This window comes from Styela clava, chromosome 1 (assembly GCF_964204865.1).
Source record: "Styela clava chromosome 1, kaStyClav1.hap1.2, whole genome shotgun sequence".
NCBI lineage: Eukaryota > Metazoa > Chordata > Ascidiacea > Stolidobranchia > Styelidae > Styela > Styela clava.
In genome coordinates this window covers 2,709,213-2,729,808 of record NC_135250.1, presented here as the reverse complement: position 1 = coordinate 2,729,808, position 20,596 = coordinate 2,709,213, and the positions used below count along the sequence as shown (strand labels likewise).

General features: G+C 36.4%; 3 protein-coding genes across 4 annotated transcripts; all 3 read right to left on the bottom strand.

Moving 5' to 3' along the window:
* Nucleotides 1–906: 906 nt before the first annotated feature.
* Nucleotides 907–4,482, bottom strand: LOC120325429 (uncharacterized). 2 transcript variants are annotated; one of them, XM_039391532.2, is made up of 3 exons: nucleotides 4,464–4,482; nucleotides 3,829–3,912; nucleotides 907–2,462 (listed from the first exon to the last, which is right to left on the bottom strand). In XM_039391532.2, the coding sequence occupies exon 3, from the start codon at nucleotides 2,428–2,430 to the stop codon at nucleotides 910–912; it is 1,521 nt and encodes a 506-aa protein (XP_039247466.2). In that variant the 5' UTR covers nucleotides 2,431–2,462; nucleotides 3,829–3,912; nucleotides 4,464–4,482; the 3' UTR covers nucleotides 907–909. The 2 variants fall into 2 exon arrangements, with proteins under 2 accessions (XP_039247466.2, XP_039247467.2); XM_039391533.2 differs by having other exon boundaries at nucleotides 4,460–4,474.
* Nucleotides 2,463–6,887, bottom strand: LOC120341620 (uncharacterized). The gene is made up of 2 exons (XM_078114241.1): nucleotides 5,263–6,887; nucleotides 2,463–4,728 (listed from the first exon to the last, which is right to left on the bottom strand). The coding sequence occupies exons 1-2, from the start codon at nucleotides 6,796–6,798 to the stop codon at nucleotides 3,178–3,180; spliced, it is 3,087 nt and encodes a 1,028-aa protein (XP_077970367.1). The 5' UTR covers nucleotides 6,799–6,887; the 3' UTR covers nucleotides 2,463–3,177.
* Nucleotides 6,888–11,963: 5,076 nt separating this feature from the next.
* On the bottom strand, nucleotides 11,964–14,461 carry LOC120335347 (vesicular integral-membrane protein VIP36-like). Its single transcript, XM_039402874.2, has one exon. It carries the CDS (start codon nucleotides 14,312–14,314, stop codon nucleotides 13,322–13,324), a length of 993 nt encoding a protein of 330 aa, XP_039258808.2. The 5' UTR covers nucleotides 14,315–14,461; the 3' UTR covers nucleotides 11,964–13,321.
* Between the last annotated feature and the right edge of the window lie 6,135 nt (nucleotides 14,462–20,596).

Genomic DNA, 20,596 nt, shown 5'->3' with positions numbered 1-20,596 from the left:
AACGTACGAACGAATAACAAGGAACAAGAACGTATAAAACTAATAAAGGGTATCCACGTACTCGAGCTTGCGTGAAAACGTCTATAATTTTATCACTCTGTCTACTCTACACACTACAAACAAAGTTGTGACAAACTATGTATTTTTTTTTTTTGCTACTTTTGTCAACAGAGAAATTGGAACCAATACAATTCAAACTATCGAAATATACGGAGGTTTCGCCGAAATACAGAGCCTTTCACGCGTAAATGAGGTGAAGAAGTAAACGCGGGTTCCATTTTACTACTTTACTTTCTACAAATGCCTTCACCGAGGCGCATGAAGCAGTATGAAAATCGGGGTTTTTCTGGAATTCCAATGTTTTGCAGCGCTGATCATTAATGCGATGGTCGCCCAATTTATAACGTGTATTTTATATTTTCAATTTCTTCTTTTTTTGGTTTTGATATTCATATACTAGACCAGGCATGTCCATCCTGCGGTGATATTCCTAACGCTTAAAACGTTAAGTCACACCTAGTGGTGGAATTCAATTTTTTTTTCAGCCGGTTTCATCACAAAAGTCATATTTTTCAACCGGTTGTTACAAACAGAACATTAACAGTAACCAATAGAGCTAACCGGTTCGCTGATCTCATAAAATTCCGTGAGACTCCTAATCCCACCACTGGCCACACCAGAGCCTAAAGTTTGACGTTACAGACAGTGTCTTGTCAGCTTTCTATCCTCCTACCTTGAACAAATAACAAGCTTTTCCATATAAAAACACACTCTTCTGACATATATGATTATAATTACTAGCATTCATGAATTTATTCACAAAACATTCAATCCCCAAAAAGCCGTGATATGCAAAAATAGTACGAGTGGTCTTGGTTTATAGAAAACCTAACCAAACATGATAAAACACTATTTTTCAATGCAAACTTGATTTATCACATGATTTTCCATAGTTTTCGAATGTGAGAAGCACTTTTCACAGTTTGTGCACTTATATGGCTTTTCTCCAGTGTGAACTCTTGAATGAATTTCCAAATTACTTTTAAGACGAAAGGTATTCCCACAAATTTCACATGAATATGGTTTTTCATCTGTATGGATTTTTGAATGTGTGTTTAGGTAGCTCTTTGTTTTATATGAATTTCCACACCATGTACAAATAAAAGGTCTCTCGCCGGTCTTCTCCAGTTTGTGGTTGTTTATATGAGTGTTTAATTGGCTTTTCTGACGAAATTTGTTCCCACATTCTTTACATTCATATGGTTTTTCACCTGTGTGAATTCTATGGTGGATTTCTAAATTATGTTTACTTGTAAATGATTTATTACACACAAGACACAAAAACGGCTTCTCCTTTGAATGACTTCTCATGTGTATACGTAGTAGAGTACTTGTGAAGAACTTCTTTTCACAGACTTCGCATTCAAAATCTCTTATTCTCATATGATACATTTCAATATGTGCTTTCAGATGGGACGTTTTTTTGTACGTTTTGTCACATAAATCACATTTTTGAGGTCGCTCATTCAAATGCGTATTTACATGTTTCCTAAGATCTCCTGATCGTTTAAAATCCTTTCCACATATTTCACATGAAAATGGTTTTTCATTTGAATGTACTTTTAGGTGCGCAACCAGTTGATTTTTCCTTACGAACGACTTCTGACAGATTGTGCATGAGAATATTTTTGAATCTGTGTGAGCCTTTGAATGAGTTAACAAGTTTTCCTTATTTTTATAATGTTTTCCACATTCTTTACATTCATATGGTCTTTCATTGGAATGCACAGACATGTGAAGTTTGACTTTATAAAAATTTGAAAATGATTTATTACATACTTCACATTTATATCGCTTTATATTCGCATGTAAACGTAAATGTTTTCCCAAATCACTAGATGCAGAGAAAGCTCTACCACAAATTTGGCAAGCATGTGGCTTGTATCCAGTGTGACTTCGAATGTGAAGTTTTCTACCCCAGTTGCTCCTAAATTGTTTATTGCAGAAATCGCATTTATAGGCATATTCTCCAGTATGTATATATGTATGCACGACAAGACTTTCCTTTTTTGCAAATGATTTTGTGCAATACTTGCATTTGTAGGCTTTATCAACTAAATGAGTTTGTTTATGGGACCAATAGCATGATTTTGAAGCTGAAACAAATCCACAAACTTCACATTCTGTAGGGATTCTTCCACATTTTTGCTTTGATCCTTGGATAGATTCTGAGCAACTTTCGACATCCTTGGAAATCGAGAGGTCACCGTCATATCCAATTCCAAAATCGGCTTCATTCAGACAAAAACTCATGTTATTCATATTTTCTGGAGCAATTTCTTCAACAATTATTGGTGTAAACTCGACTTTAACATCAGTTATTGCTGCTTCAATATCCCAGTCAAGATCAAATATTCCAACTCTTTCCATATTGATCCTAGGTCTTTGAGATTATTACAAACCTAATAAAATATAACATAAATAATTGAAAAATTACATACAAATAAGATGACCACGCACGGTAAATTCGAAAAGAAGATACTGTTGTCGGTAGTTTGACTTCACTGTGTACTCTGTTATTGAATTAAATCACTAAAGAATCCTTGTGGTGTTGAAACATCACTAAAATTAGAAAAATTAGCAGAAAAACAAGGCCAGGAAAGCAGAAACACATGAAAAATGAATTTACCCATTGAATATTCGGAAGAAATTGGTTGAATAAAACTACTTGTCAAAGGGAATAGCAATTTGAGAAAATGATCTATGATTCTATGAATTCATTTGTCTAATAACAGATTGAGTGCTACAACATAATAATATCATAACATGCTAGCATTTACAGACAAGCATTTTTAAGTCTAACTGGTTTCCTTAGCAAGCTATATGTTCCATTTTTCACCCAGAAATATTCCGAATGCATTCTAAAAAATTCAATTTGAATATAAAATATCGAATATATATTCTGAAATGGGTCTCTTCCACAGGGGAAATCAATCCTTCAAGCCGATAATAAATTTATAGATATAAAACTTGGTCATGCAAAATAATAGAGATAAACATTGTTCTAAATTCTCTATTTTTTTGCGTCAGAAGTTAGTTAACTAATCCTGGAGGGGGTTGTACTCGCTGTATTCAATTAGCAGGTCTGATTAGTAGGCTCACAACATGAGAGGCCTACTAAGCATTATTCAACTCTTCATTTTTGCGATAGCATACTTCTTTATTAACATGTATTCCAAGATGTGATTGCTGTGAAAAACTTTTTCCACAATTTCTACATTGATACGGTTTTTCTCCAGTGTGAACTCTCATATGAGTTTTCAAATTACTTTTTTCTCGAAATAATTTCCCACATAATTCACATGAATATGGTCTATCGTCTGTATGGATCTTCAAATGCAATTCTAAGTAATATTTTAAAGCGAACGATTTCCCACATATTACACACATAAATGGTTTTTCGCCAGTCTTCTCCAACTTGTGCCTGTTTTGATGGGCTTTCAACTGATTACTTTGTCTGAATCTTTTCCCACATTCTTTGCATTCATAAGGTTTTTCTCCTGTGTGAATTCTTTGATGAATCATTAATTGTGACTTATCTACAAAGGATTTATTACAGATAGGACATGAGAATGGTTTCTCATTCAAATGAGTTCTCATGTGCAAACGCAACGAGGAATTTTCAAAAAACTTTTTTTTGCAAACCTCACATTCAAAATTTCTAATACCAACGTGTTTTTTCATAAAATGGCTTTTCAGATGTGTATTTCTTTTGTAAGATTTTTCACAAAGTTTGCATTTATAAGGTCGCTCATTAGTATGTACTACCTTCAGATGTCTCTGGAGATCTCCTGAGCATTTGAAGGACTTCGCACAAATCTCACAGGAAAATGGTCTCTCATCAGAATGCACCTTAAAATGAGATACAAAGTTAAAATGCTTCGTAAATGATTTTTGACAGATTGGGCACGAGTATATGTTTGAACTTGTGTGAGTCTTCACGTGTGCACGCAAGCTTTCTTTAGTTTTAAATTTTTTCCCACATTCTTCACATTCATGTGGCCTTTCATTTGAATGTACAGTCATGTGGAGTTTTAATTTGTAATTACTTGAGAATGCTTTGCTGCAATGTTCACATTTATATGGTTTTATATTTGCATGTGCTCGTAAATGTTTTCCTAAATCACCAGATCCAAAGTAAGCTCTACCACAAATTTGGCAAACGTGTGGCTTGTATCCAGTGTGGGTTCGAATGTGAAGATTTCTACCCCAGTTGCTTCTAAATTGTTTATTGCAGAAATCGCATTTATAAGCATATTTTCCAGTATGTATGAACGTATGCATAATAAGACTTTCTTTTTTCGCAAATGATTTTGTGCAATACTTGCATTTGTAGGCTTTATCTATTAAATGAGTTTGTTTATGGGACCAGTAGCATGATTTTGTAGCTGAAACAAACCCACAGACATCACATTCTCTTTGATTTCTTTTACGCTTTTCTTTTGGCCTCTGGATAGCTTTTGAGAAACTTTCTACATCCTTGAAAATGGATGAGTTGACATCAAATCCGATTCCGAAATCAGCTTCATCTAGACAAGCACTCATGGTATTCATATTTTCTGAAGCATTTTCTTCAACAATTATTGGTGTAAACTCGACTTTGACATCAGTAATTCCTGCTTCAAAACTCCAGTCAAGATCAAATATTCCAACTCTCTCCATATTGTTTTTAGATTTTTAATTAAGTTAATTACGAACCTAACAAAATATAACATAATCAAGTGAAAAATTCACAACGCCAAGGGATTGGGATGGATTTCGAGAATTAAAAATATTTAGTATTATTTCAGCATTTGAAATAATTAGCTTAGACACAGAAAAGATTTTCTTTAAGTTCTGACACTGAGAAACAAAATCAATCAAATATCCTTTATTTGAACAATTTCACATTCCAAAATTTAATTGCTATAAATTTTTTATTATTTGTTGCAAATCACTCTGTTAAACCCAATTCAATTTAGATTATTTCCAATATTACATTTTTGATTGTATTCAGAATGGTGGATTATACGATTTGAACATTTTTGAGTTCAGCCTAAAGTATATTTTTATTCCCAGTCTTCTGTGAATTTATCATGCCATGCCAAATATGAAAAATGCACAGACTCAAAATTTAAGTAATGAACAATGCTATGAAGTCAATTTTCAACAATGTATCAACTCTACTGAAGGCGAGAAAATGAGAACTACCAAGCATTATGCTATTCTTCTTCTTTTCCTGAAGCATACTCGTCTATTAATATGTATTTTGATATTCGATTGCTGTGAAAAACTTTTCCCACAGTTTTGACATTGATACGGTTTTTCTCCAGTGTGAACTCTCATATGAGTTTTCAAATTACTTTTATCTCGAAACAATTTCCCACATAATTCACATGAATATGGTTTATCATCTGTATGGATCTTTAAATGCAATTCTAAATATTGTTTTAGAGCGAATGCTTTCCCACATATTGCACAGATAAATGGCTTTTCGCCTGTCTTCTCCAACTTGTGCCTGTTTTGATGGGATTTCAACTGATTACTTTGTCTGAATCTCTTCCCACATTCTTTGCATTCATATGGTTTTTCACCTGTGTGAATTCTTTGATGAATCATCAATTGTGGTTTATCTACAAAAGATTTATTACAGTTTAGACATGAATATGGCTTCTCATTTAAATGAGCTCTCATGTGCAGGCTGAGCGAGTATTTTTCAAAAAACTTCTTTTGACAGATCTCACATTCAAAATTTTTGATTCCAACATGTTGCTTTGTAATATGGCCTTTCAAATGCGAAGATCTTTTGTAGGATTTTTCACAAAGTTTGCATTTATGTGGTCGCTTATTAGTATGCACTTCCTTCACATGTTTCTGACGATCTCGTGAACATTTGAAAGACTTTGCACAAATTCCACAGGGAAATGGTCTTTCATCAGAATGTACCTTAAAATGTGCTACGAAGTTCAAATGCTTCGTAAATGTTTTCTGACAGATTGGGCATGAGTATATTTTAGAGCTTGTGTGAGTCTTCCCATGTACATACAAGTTATTCTTGGTCTTATAACATTTTCCACAATCTTTACATTTATATGGCTTTTCATTTGAATGTACAGCCATGTGAATTTTTAATTTAGAGGAATTTGAGAATGCTTTGCTGCATTGTTTACACTTATATGGTCTTATATTTGCATGTGATCGTAAATGTTTTCCTAAATCACCAGATCCAGAGTAAGCTCTACCACAAATTTGGCAAATGTGTGGCTTGTATCCAGTGTGGCTTCGAATGTGTAGCACTTTCCCCCAGTTGCTTCTGAACTGCTTATCACAAAAATCACATTTATAAGCATATACACCAGTATGTACAAATGTATGAATAGTCAAACCTTCCTTTTGTGCAAAAGATTTTGGACAAAACTGGCATTTGTAGGCTTTATCAACTAAATGTGTATTCAGATGGGAACGGTAACTTGGTTTTGAAGATAAAATTAATCCACAAACTTCACATTCGCAGGGAATCCTCATGTACTTTCTCTTTGGCCTTGGAACAGATTTAAGAGAGGAATTTTCTTTATAACTTACAAGTGCGGAGCTTCCAATCTTTGCAGTTTCATAATTTTCCCCATCATAACAAGAATTCTTGTTACCCAATATTTCTGATACATTTTCTTCAATAATTGTTGGAGTAAACTCGACTTTTACTTCAGTTATTTCTTCTTCTAAATCCCATTCGAGATCAAATAATCCAACTCTTTCCATTTTACACAGTTTGAAATAAATCAAGAATTATTTTAACAGAAATCTGAATAGCATGAGAATAACGATAGCGAACAATATTTTATTGTGAATTTAATGCTGTAAATAGGGCACAATTGTTTAGTCTATGATAGGCCCGCCAGAGCTTTTGTGTGGCATAAATACCGTCCTCACAAAAACAAGCATATTTATCCTGCGGAGCGGAAAGCCATTGAGATGGCTGCATCATATGGCGAACCACGGCCTCTCGTCCGGTTAGCAATTCATGTCGGGTATGGGATTAGCCAGTTATTTGTTTTAGGAAGCATGGACTTGATAGTGGAGCCCAAACATATAGCATGATGCGCCACACCACCGAGCTTGCTATAAAGAAGTCAAAACAATATTATTCTAGTAGTGACTCATGATTCCCAAACAAATATTATTTTTAAGACTCCTTTAAATTTAAGACTCCTCAGGGCTCAATTCTTGGACCAATACTTGGAGTGCTATAACTACCAGTCGCCTTTTTTAGTTTTTTGTCTCAAAAAGTTGCTGCCAGATTTTCACAATTCAATTGAAGTGTACAAGAAATAGGATAATAGATTTTGCATGTCAGATAATGTATCAGCAGGCAATTAAAATTCAGATATCTCGCAATAGCTCTATGTTGATTATATTGGGCACAATGGTGCACAGTTTAACACAATAGATCAGGGGTTGAACACGAGTCTTTGGCATCGCAAGTTAAAATTCTCCGCTTACTACCCCATGTTCACTCCGCTAACCAGGGTGTAATGAATAGAGTAGGCAGTGCGAACCAGAAAAATTCCTTCTGAACTGTGTTACTGCTCTCTACCTAGCAGTGGATGCCTATATAGAGCCTTGTTCGGGGTGTAAAGAGTATAAAACATTGCATAATAATATTTGCTCAATTCTCTCATTTTGACTTCAATATCGTACGGTGCCCTTCAGACAGCTCGGCGGTGTCGCGCATTATGCTAAGCGTCAGGAATACGCTCGCCACCGCATCTCTGATTACCCTCCGTGGGTTCGCAGGTTTGAATCACATGCGGGAATGATCTTGTGCAAGAGGATTGCTGGACACCTCGCCACCGTAGGGTGGTTCACTGAACCGCCGGTCGGTTACGGCTTCCACCACCATCAAGTCCATGCTCCCAAAAACAAATACCTGGCTAACTAACTCCATACCGGTACCTGATCTGGACTGGTAACCGGACGAGAGGCCGTGGTTTGCCATATGATTAAGCCGTCTTATCGGATTTTCTCTCCCCCGGGATAAATATGTAAATACTTCCTTCCTAAACTGACAACTTGTCAGGACGCCGGTGTTTTCCCGTAATGAGCAGGAAAAGTTTCTACTTTTAGGTCTCGTGTACTTTCGTACCGCAATAACTTCTAGTGGGCGTGGCACAACATTATTTTTATATGTCATTCCTAACCCCAACCTGACTACGTCATCCAGAAATTAAATTACTACGTCACATTGACGTAATAAAATCCGCCGAAATATACGGATAGTCGTCCAAAACGCGCAGACTATCAACCGTAGCCGAGCAAGCTATTTCTCCCGTTTTCTCGTCGCAACGATCCCGGTATGAGAGAAATCGCCGTCGTTAGTAATTTTTTTTTTCAAAATGTATAACAACAATACGGTAAAACTATTTTACTGTGATTGCAAAATCGACAGACAAGAATTCCACTTTGAAATCCCGTTGCCACGCGAAGCTAGCGCCACCAAGTTGCCGTTTTTATAGGTTGGTTACTTCGCGAGAAAACCTTTTGCGCACCCTTTGCCACTAAATTTAACCTGATTGCCCATCAATTTGGATATATTTTCCCTAGAGATGATCTACTAACACATAGATCAATCATGATGTTACATTTTCTATGCAACACCAGTTTAAATCTAACTTTGAGAAACACTTGTAAAAGGTTTACCGACCACGGACTTAATGACGTGGCATTAGACGTGTTGAGTCATCTTCTGACATTGGGAGTTGCTTGAAAATAATGATTGTAGTGAAACCATTCGAGGAAAACACATTTAGAGTGTTTTCTAGGCTTTTATTAACTCAAAGATCACTACTATACTAAAACAAGAAAAAAAACAAGTTACAAGATGTAGCAACCTTGACGCGCGCTAACCAAATAAATCCCAAGCTTTGCCACGCGACCATTAACATTTCATAGTGCTCGGCGATGGTGCCACGTTGGCCACATTAGGTGGCGCTAATTTAATCACAATGATACACGAAAACATGCGGATTTATCTATAGAACATATTCACCACATTGGCGACATACACAGTACCTTTAACCAGCCAGGTTTCAACTCTAAACAAATATCGTCTTGTACTGCTTTATCGGCCATACTCTCTTTAACTTTGTCTGGTCAAACCTAACTACTCCCAAATGCGACATGGACTGGTCACCGAACCAGACGACGTGGCTCGCCATATGATTAGGCCGTATTATCGACTCACCCTCCCCCCTCTGCTCCTTGGTATTCTCTTCTTAGCACCTTCTGTGAGAGACTGAATTAAAAGCACTTTGACAAATTTTCACAACACACTCAGTTTCAGCATAAACACTATTTATTTGGCCACACTGCGAAACAGAGAAAAAATATGAATTCTGAACTGCAAATGGATATAATTCCTACAAGATATGAAGGCAATTAAATACAAATTGAATTTTCATCTCAAGAAAATAATGCAATTTTTTATTAGTATTGGAGAGCATGAGTTGTGTTTTCAAGCTCGCAGAAGTCTCGAAACGAATTAGATATATTTTAGAGTTGGTGGTAATTGGAATCAAATATGCTAAAGGTAACAAAAAAGCTTTGTGTGGCGGATTGTCTAACTAATCAGACGGTGCTCCCGAAGTATGCGAACCAAGATGGCGGACACCGGAACGTAACATGGGTAACAGGTTAGGGTTAGGCGATAATTTTTTTCCAATTTTCCTTATTTTAGTCCTATTATCAGTTCGAAGACTAGCCAAGAGCCTCCAGTAGTATTTATACCTAAAATTATGGCCTAACCTGGTACACATATTACATTCCGATGTCCGCCATCTTGGTTCGCATACTTCGGGAGCCCCAATTAGACAAATAATGAAGGTGAGCATAGGCCACATTTTTGATGGTCAAAATTGGGTGTTGAGTTGAAAATTGGATTCGAAAGGTAAAAATTTTCTTCATCTTGATCCAGATGCCGGAGTCAAAAAGATGGAGAGATGCCAAACAATTTTTATCAACCAGTCCAGGGGGGGGGGGGGGGGGGATTCATTTTCACGGCTCAAAAGAGAGATAGATAATGATTTATTTGCAACAGTTATTTGTAACATGGTCTATTGCGCAGATGCCATTCCACGTCAGGTAGACTTAAAGTAATTTGTAATACAATATAACATTTGCTCATAATGTATATGGTATAAATAATATTCAAATTATCCATCGCTTCAAAAAGAAAAGAAAAAACAATCTCTCACAGCTTTTTAATCGCTTGAAATAATATCAATCAATCACAACAAATTGTTGAACTTGAGTTGCTTTGTGCTCATTGATAGAACATGTTCTACTCAAGTAATATCGTAAAGCAGCTTTGGGAAAGAATAAATGAAAAATAAAACTAATCTACCAATCTCGTGAGAATGTTATCAGATAAAATTGAAAATAAAGATGTTAATATTGTAACATACGGTGTTTCCCCGAAAAAAAATTGTGGTCATATTCCAATTTTATTTCGAAAAATAACACTAGGGCTCATTTTGGGGAGATATCTTGAAAACCGATATCCAATTATCTAGATTTAGAATAGATAACACATTTTTATTTAAAAAAAAGTGCCAAACATTGATTATTCAAAATTATCATCATCTTCTGGAATATCTTGCTAGATTCATGTCAATGTCAAAAAAAATTTGCGCTATCAACTAGGTCTTATTTTAGCGGCTTATACTAAAATTATTCCTAAAAATTCAGGCTAAGTCCCATTTTCAGGGAAACACGGTAATGGTGCAAACTACTTTAATAAATATGAAGAATCTACTAGTAATGCTGTTTGTGTTGTTATATATCGCATATATGTCAGAGAAAGGAGAGCCGACAATATAGCCCAACCATAACCTATCAACCATTCAAATTTCTGGTCTGGCATAGGGGTAAGTGCTCCTGTAGTATGTGTACCAGGTTAGGGTAGGGTATATTCACTTGGCTAACACAGACAGTTCAGAACTTGTGATAGAACTAAAAAAAGGGAAATCGAAATAAAATTATGGCCAATCTGGCACACATACTACGGGAGAATTCATAAATTATAGTATATTAGGCATTCTAGTAATATTGGTATTGCAAAATGTAATTGGAAGCATTTATAAAAGTGAAAAATAAATCAAAATTGCTTCATCCCAAAATGTGTAACAATTTTTGAATTAGGTTATAAATTAAGGTGCAGCGAAGGTCGTATAATGATTGGGAACTCGAAAAATTAGACAAAAACTATGTGTTCATAAATCCATGTTGCTCATTATCGAACAGTTTGGTAATGTAGATTTTCTTATTTCGTTCATTTTAAATAATCTAGATGGATTAATTTTTGGTCAGAATTATGCTGTAGGTTTTTAAGTGTAATAATTCCATTGATAAAAAATAACAAATTTTATAAGAAAAAATTCGAATATCTGACTTATAAATCCTTTTCAATGATTTAAAATGGGATTTCCATTCTAACTAAATTCTGCTATTACGTTAATTTTGATTCAAATAATTTATGAAGATTTACTTTCGACAGAATTATGATTCATGTCGAATTTTAATCTGTGTAAATTTTATTGTGATTATTCCACTTATAAAGATACATGAAATTGTTCAACATCTCTTGACATATTCGTTCAATAGTTTTTAATCGTTAATTTCGTTCAAAATATATTCTACGGACTTTACATCATATTTATTTGAAACGACAGTGTTCAAAATATTGATACTTTGCTATTATTCAGCAGATGCTTAGATCAGTGGTTCACAACCAGGGACCAGTTGGAGGGGGCCTAGTGTGTGAGAAACCAAGGCAGTAGCAAAGGCCAATAAAAAAAAAACGAAAAGAAGTGAGTGGAAGCATCTACCGCCCATCAACAGTCTATACCTAAAATACTTTTGCTAGCTGCAAAACTGATTTCACCTTCCCTTGACAAGAAAACTTCCGTTCTTCCTAGTTTCATTGCTTGAAAGGGATTCTTCCCTTTGTTGAGCATGAATTGTTTCAACATAAGGAAATTTGTAATCCACCAATCGAAAACAACACTATAAACCTTTGGAATTATAAACAGAGGGGCCATAGGTGCTAAAAGCGTCCGGAAATGGGCCATAAGTCAAAAAAGGGTAGGACCCACTGCTATAGATGTTTATATTCAAATACTTTGGTATGTTGGAATACTCTTGCAGTTAAATTCAATATTGAAAACTTTTATATGTGCCAAATTTTAATACATTTTGGTGCAAATTTTTACATTTATTAACATAACAGTAGTTTAAATCATTGGAATAAATATGGTTGAATACGTATATTTCGGATTTTGAATCAAAATTATGATATGGCCAATTTCAGTATCAACTTCAGTGCAAAGATAACATAAAACCAGTAATTTAAATTAATACAATTCTTGATTTTTCTAAAGCATTTAATTTGAATATGTACCAACTTTGAAATCCGTTGTGCAAAAACTTCAATTTAATTTATGTTCAATTCAAATTTTCAATTATGATATGAGACAATTTATTAACTTTATTGCAAAAACGACAAATTTTAGATTGAAATAAATACAAATTATTGCAATTTTTAATGTAGATATTTCTAAAGCATTCAATTTGAATTACATTTGTTCATTCCTGCTATTCAACAGCTCAGAGCCAAATATGCTGACCTGAAGCACCAAATGATTAAGCGGTGAAAAAGTTTGAGCGTGGTCTACTTCAGAACTATTCCAACACCACTATCATTGAAATTTGAGTGATCAGAAATAATCTCATCCTACTAGGCATTTGGCCGATGCTGTTACTTTCTGATTTATACCAGGGGTGTGCAACTTTAAATGATGGAGAACTAGATACAAATAACTGGTTGAAACTACGGCAGAATCTTTAGTAAACATAGGCTTTCTAGTTGATTCAAAGATTTTAGTTATTGATCTTGAAATATGCGTTGTTTGCTTCGCACAAGCTAGATGTAAGGGCATTGTAACATCATAGGCATAGATAATGAATTGGTGGCTTCGCAACGCAAGAGATTGGAATTACTCACACATAACAGATTAAACTCGTTTCACGAGCCACACATCACTCAAAATTGGCACTTCTCCGCCAGACGCACGATTTTTCATTGTGGACTGCAGGTTGCACACCCCTGGTTTATAAATTAGATTAAAGGTGAAATAATACTAAAGTAGACCTGACCAAAGAGTATATATAGCTGAAATTTAAAAGGAATAGGTCTTTGTTATTTTATTTACTTCTTTGTTTTGTAGAATCAATAAAATCTCTTCCTGCTTTGTTCTTGTCTCTTTTGAAAAACGACGAAACCTACAACGACGCACACACCGAGACCTAGTAATGCACAGATGAAAATCAAAAATATCTTAAACCCAGACATCGCTGTGTTTCTGAATCCGCCTGCCGCGGACTCATCAGTGTTATCTAACGGTGGTTTGAAAAAGCTGACGCTTGGTACCGCAGTCCCCCAACCATCATCTTCGCCTTGTGGTCTGTGGGCATCAATTTCGTATAATTTTACACCAACAATGTCATGGTTATCAGCCAGGTCACCAGTGGCAGCAGAGACACCAAAAAAATAACCGACAGGTAACGTAACTCCCCCTACATCGAAGCACTCCCTCCAATCCATACCATCGTCGACATTAAGAGAAACTGTTAATCTGCTTTTGACATATCTGATAGAAATGCTGGTTTCAAAATCTTTATTCCTAAATGAAGCCAAACAGCTACCGATTGAATTTTGACGACCGTCACCTGCATGGTCATAATTCATACTTCCATTGTTCACCATAGCAGTTATAAACGGAAACGTCACAGCTTGTGGACCATTCTTATAAGTATCAAGAAAAACACCAAGCCCACTGAACTGGTCGCGACTCCCAAACACAGGACCAGGTTCCATTCGTTGTTTAGTATACCAAATAGCAAATCCATCAGCAGCCAGTGTTCTGCCTCCCCCGTGAATTTTGAACGACATGATAAGCTCCCAGTCTCGTAAATACACCGGTATTCTATTCCAAAGACTTCCTCGTTTCCCTTGATGATCTGGCGTTAATCTGACGAAACTATTTGTAATCATAGTGGCATCCCGATAATCCCAATTAGGTATACTTGCGCTACTTCCAGTATATGGTTTGATGAGACTGTGTTGCCTTTTTAAAAATCCAGGCTCGTTATGGTCCAATGCCAAAGAAAATGCCACGAACAAGGACAAGAAAACGCATATTTGCTTCGAAAAATTTGCCATTGCTGTGTATTTAAAATGATATTTATATTGTCCTTATATCTTGTTTTTTCAGTAGTTGCACACAGCCGCAGGCTTTCAGCCTCTGGTAGAGCACAAGTGCGGCAAAAAGATTGGAAAATAAAATTATAGTATTTATTAGTCAATATGTAAAAACAAAAGAAATATAATAATAGCCACACACGCTCATTCTTTTTGCAAAGTGTAAGCACAGTAACAGGTTAGGGACTAAAGAATTTTAAAAATTGAAGTTGTAAAAAAATATTTGAAAACAAAATAAATATAATTGGTTGACAATATCGAACAAAAGTTTTTGCCTGAAACATCAAGTCAGGTAAAGTGACCAGTTGTTTCAGAAAATACCAACTTGTTTGTTTAAATAAAATTGATTTAGCCGGCAATTTTGATGATGGGGCAGGTAAGATAAAGTTTATTTATTCCATCAATTAATTTTCATTGCCATCTTTTTTCAATCGTCTCAAATGTTTCGATTCCATGCTTGGGCAATGATTTTGACATTTTCAAAGCAGCAATAAGACAGGGCTGTCTCTTATGGTGACAAATATTGGGTAAGTTGGAACTTTTTCTTATGGAAACAGTTTTGATATATTTGGGGTTAGAGTTAGGGTTTAAGTAGATATAATTCCGCATGATCAATTGAAATCTGGTACATTAATTTGTGAATATACCGTTAATACTGATAACTGAATAGCGCTATAAAACCATGGCAAGAGCTGCCGCGGTTCGTTCGTGGCAGGAGCTGCCATGAAGTGGTAAGAACTGCGCCTCTAATTTCAGAAGTTACCGCTCATTTTTCTAATTCTGAAACCTTTTAATCGTTATCTTCAATTACTCCAGCCAAAAGGTCCATGTGAAAATAAAAATAGACACAAAAAAAAGTTAAGAGCATTAGGCTACTGCATTCTGGCATTAGGCAGAAGTTACAAAACTTGAAATAGCTCATCAGATTGTCAAGAGTCATTTCAAAAGTATCTGGAAATTCAGGAATTGAATAGTAATTACAAACAGACAGAATGGTGTTATTTGCATCTGCTTAGAAACAACTAACAGACCGAAACATTACCGGTACCATCTACAGATCTACGATTCAATCAATTTTACTTTGGTCACTTTGACATAAAACAACAATAAACGGACAAACAAAACGCAGAGGACGTCTTTCCAATCATATTTTGCCTTAAAGCAATAAGTTTATCGTCTATTATGCTGATTATAAAGTCAAATTAGACTTATACATTGAAATATTTGCTGAAAATGAATCTGAATATGCCCGACAAATACGGTAGGTACCGGTTTCACTTCTTGTTGCAGTACCGGTATATGCAGCAAAACAGCACACACTTGGTGACGCAACGCAACGTGCTACGTGAAATCGCTGAAGCGAAATCGCAACCAAGACTCCTCTAATGACCACGTAGCCCAAAAAAATTAGTCAAACATTCACGGAAAATCAACTTTTGAGCGAAAAAAATAAATAATATTTGTGATAAAAACTTTGAAATATTGTATTAAGGATCTGCGATGGCCGAAATTTAGAAACTTGGGTAACATAGTGTCGGCGACAGAAGTTTCTTTTCAGTTGATTATATTTTGAACGCTGTTGTTTTTTGTGTTCTGACCAACGACTAACATACCGGTTCTGACCGACTAATTTTTATCGATAATTGTGGCTTCATCGTCGACGTTTGCGGAAGAAGGCAACTCTGCACTGACGAAATATTTGAGGGCTTGCCATCCTTAACCACGATTAGGCATGAGCGTGTCAACATAGAGACTGAGTTTGACCAATAGTCGGAATTTGATAATCGAAACGGCTCGAAGATAGGATAAGTATAATAAGTATAAGTTTATTTCGACTCCATAATCAGCAAAACAATTAAATGAATGCTAAAAATAAATAAATAAAAACTGATTATGAAATCAGGAGAGCGAACAAAACCTTAGATAAGGTTTAAAACGTACAGAATGTATATAAGATGGAAGGTTTTGCCAAGAAGATGTGGTACGTGTTCACTCACCTAAAATAATTGAAATATTTCACACACGCTCACACGCACCCGCACACACAACCATATAGAAGTTATTAAGTAAAGGGAACATGAAAAATTACATACTGGTAGTTAATAAAAAATAAAAATTACTTGCCACACCATATTAATAAATTTATCATGATTGCCACTGCCAAATTGATCAATTTTATAAATGGGAGTGAACAGTAAAGATAAACTTTTATAAAAAAAATATATTGTCAAGCTGATTATAGATGGAGTCAAATGCCAAAATGCCCAACCAAAGTTGCCAGAATTGGGTGCATGAAGAGGTGGGCTAGACCACTTCATTGCCCAAACTAGAGCCTATTATTGCCAAATTGTAGTCCAGATTGCAATAAGTATTTAAATCTATCAGTAACTTTATAAGTATGAGTAATTATAATTAATTAAGGTAGAAAGACAGGGTATAGGAATATGTTGGTTGCTAAGGTTATAAGGTTTTTTTTTTCATTATTAGATATTGACTTCTGCAAGGATAAAGGAATTAGGAATAAAGGAATTAGTATTGTTATTTCACAGGATCATTTCTTCATTTAATTATTATGGCGTAATAGGTTCAAGTTTATCGTGGATGAGACATCAGCCTGCGAATTTTGTTGTTGTAGACACCATTTATATTCAATAAACTAGCCATTGTATTGATCATCACAGAACGACCTGAAAAACAGAAAACAAATCTGCGAGTAGGATATTCAAGGGTTACATATTTGAAAACAGCACTACCCTACACTTTTGTTTAGAATTAATTAATATTTCGAGTAGATATTGATTATTAGTTATCTATATATAAAACGCTAGTTCAAAGACCAGAGTTGAAATATGGTTGGGACACAGGGTGAATTCCTCGCAAACCATGCAGAAACTCTCAAACCACACTGACCATTCGTATGTTGGCCTTCACATCAACTTCACAGCAGAACCTCAACCTAGGATAAAATTTTGTATACACACAAAACAAATCATAGAATACCACAACAAATTAAAATGAAGGGGAGAATCCAATATATCTCCACTGGTCGCCTAATTACAATAATAGGTACAGGAGCTAAACTATACGGTCTACAACCCTCATAAGGTATCACACCACCCATATAGAAACAAAGATCATGCATGTGTAATGTCAAAAATCCAACGTTAAGCAAAAAGGGAACATGCGCATGCAGATGTCAGAGTGTAAACAGCCATTTGAAAAATAAATAAATAAAATAATTTGCTGTGCATGCTACAGAACCCGACACACCAACAATAGATGTAGAACAGGTGGAGAGAGATTAACTGCCGGCTCAACAACAATCAGCAGCTGCAGGAGCAATAGCAATATTGTAGCTGTTTAATATTTTCATGAAAATAAGTATGTGCAAGTGAAGAGTGTCCCAACTTTCTATTATGGTCATTCATGATAGAAAGTTGGGACACTCTTCACTTGCACATACTTATTTTCATGAAAATATTAAACAGCTACAATATTGCTATTGCTCCTGCAGCTGCTCCTGCAGCTATCCTGTGGATAGGATTTTACATATTTATCCCGGGTGAGAGAAAAACCGATAAGACGGCTTATCCATATGGCGAACCACGGCCTCTCGTTCGGTTACCATTCCAAGTCGGGTATGGGATTAGTTATATTGTTTGTTTTCGGAAGCATGGACTTGGTGGTGGAGGAAGCCGTAACAGACCAGCGGTTACGTGAACCACCCAACGACGGCGAGGAGTCCAGCAATCCTCTCGCACATAACCATCCCTGCATGGGATTCGAACCTGCGAAACCACGCAGAGTAATGAGAGGTGGGGTGGCGAGCGTATTCCTAACGCTTAGCCTGTTGAGCCAAACCGCTGCTTAAACTGGCTGCTTATAATCGAATTATATCGAACACATTACCTCAAATTCGTAACGCAGAGTCAAAAGCTGCGTTAAAAAAATGCGTTCGAAATGTGATATCTGAAGTTGAAGGTGTGGAATGAACGATGAAATTGGTGCATCGACCGTGATCATGAAATACCGTGCGTGGCGCCTGACGAAGAGAACTCTCATATTTAGGTGGAAGTATGGAAGAGACAGCAATAATAATCTCCAGCCAGCGGGCGCCAAACAGCCCGATGGTGAAATGGGGCGGCAACTGACTAATCCGGACCTTTCGACCATTTAATTTGGACCGCGTCTGCTTGTTTATTTTGGCAGCATAAGCATCGTTTGGTAGTTTTAGATGATTTTGATACAATTTAAATACACATCCATACATTTTGTCCTACTGGTACCAATATGTGACATTTGTGTCTATATTTGAGAGCCATCATTTGACGTTTCGTTTATTTATTGAAATAAATTTTCTGTAATGTCCGGACCCCAGTAATTTTAAGGTTTGCTGAACGGACCTTTGGTGAAAATAGTTGAGTAGCCCTGATATAGTGGACGAGAACACGCCGATCGCCGGGAGACACCATTTCTTTCAAAGATTCACTTTATGAGCCCAAGGTTCAATAACTTTGTCGAACACGACGTGTTAAAATCAACTCGAAATAAAAGTGCCCGCTTCGAACCAGAGACTTTTACCACTCAAATATACGTCGTGAATATACAATTTCTTACACTCCAAGACATTACCAAAATCCTTCACCAAACCAGATGTCGTTGCCAGACCAATCGGTGGACTCCTGGATCGATAATCTCCAACCAAATCGAGAAGGATCTAGAACGGTAAATGATAACATTTCTTTAGCTGAGCAAACTTGTTTATCTTTGAGTTAAATTCTAAAATGTGGGCTGAGCAGCATCATTTGCCGCCGGTCTAAATAAGTTTGTTTGATAATTGGCCTAATTTTTTTGAATTGTTTTATGAAAATGTACATTTACGGTTAGACGATGATGGTCAACGCATGGTGAGATTGTCCACGTGTTTATCGGGTTCGGCGAAACGTCGTGTTGAAAAATTAGGTACCGCCGGTAGTCATTACATACTGGTTTTAGGGGAATTAAAACGCCGCTACGGGCAGCTGGTATTGGTCGCACGGGCGGTGCTTGACCGTGTTGTAAACGGAAAACGTATTTCGCCTCTCTCGGCCGATAGATTACTAAATTTTTCACTCAGACGTGCGTGACTGTGTGGTGAATCTAAAAAAGATGTGTTATTTGGCTGACATCAGTGGCGTCGAGAATGTAAGAAGAGTTTCAAGCCGGATTACTCAAGGACTGAATTCGAGTTGGGATAAATTTGTTGTAGGTTTTATTCACAAAAACTCGAATCCGACATTAATTGACTTTTAGCAATGGTTGTGGAAAGAACTGAGGAAATCGCCAATCCTTTTTCTCCAGATGTTACTTGCAATGTGATCAATAGAATTGATCCGACTGACCATGAGATACCCAAAAGCGCTCGTCGCTGGTTTCACACTCCATTTTCAACGTTATCAAACTTGGAATCCGATAATACGTCATATAGGGACGCATCACGTTGTCAATTCTGCAATGCTCGCCATTCTTGAGGAAGCTGCGAGTCGTTTTTTGGTGCGACCGGTTATGTAAAACGTAACTTTGTTGTAGATTACAGACTTTGCTTTAAATGTCTTGAACCGGGCCATCGTGCATTTATGTGTAGATGTGATGTCAAATGTAGTATATGCAGTGGGAAACATCATAAATGTATTCATGAAATTCGCATGTTTGAAAGTGACCCAAGACCAACAAACCGACAGGGTATAAACAATGCGGTGTCGCCGTGTCGGTAACCACTTGGGTTCAATTTCAGATGCTGCCCGTACTGATTATAGGAGCCAATGGACGCGCCGATTATACAGTTGCTTTGCTTGATTCGGAAAGTCAGGTCTCTCTCATTCATCCCAAACTTAAAACTAAATTGGATTTGCGTGGGTGTCGTAAAAAACTCATGTTAACGACCCTCGGGAGAACTGGGGTCTCGTATGACTCAGATGCCGTCGAACTTGTTGTACCTGACAAATTGAATCCCGTTTCGTATGTGGCACCAAAAATTCCCCACCCTGAAAGACGTGATAAAGATTTTGAAATCCTTTCATCAGTTGCGCGGAATATTACTTCCTGACATTCGAGAAAACGAAGTTATGTTGCTCATAGGTGCGGGCCATCCATTTGCCCACTTGAAAGACGTGTAGGGGGAGATAATGAGCCGATTGTCATAAGAACGCCACATTGATGGACTTCGTTAGCTCGACCCCCCCCCCCCCCCCCCCCCCTTAAAGA

Coding starts and splice junctions, on each gene's coding strand:
- LOC120335347 (XM_039402874.2), bottom strand. CDS start 14,314: ATGGCAAATTTTTCGAAGCAAATATGCGTTTTCTTGTCCTTGTTCGTG.
- LOC120341620 (XM_078114241.1), bottom strand. CDS start 6,798: ATGGAAAGAGTTGGATTATTTGATCTCGAATGGGATTTAGAAGAAGAA. Junction 4,729..5,262: donor TCAGGAAAAGAAGAAGAATA/GCATAATGCTTG, acceptor TAAAAATCTAAA/AACAATATGGAGAGAGTTGG.
- LOC120325429 (XM_039391532.2), bottom strand. CDS start 2,430: ATGGAAAGAGTTGGAATATTTGATCTTGACTGGGATATTGAAGCAGCA.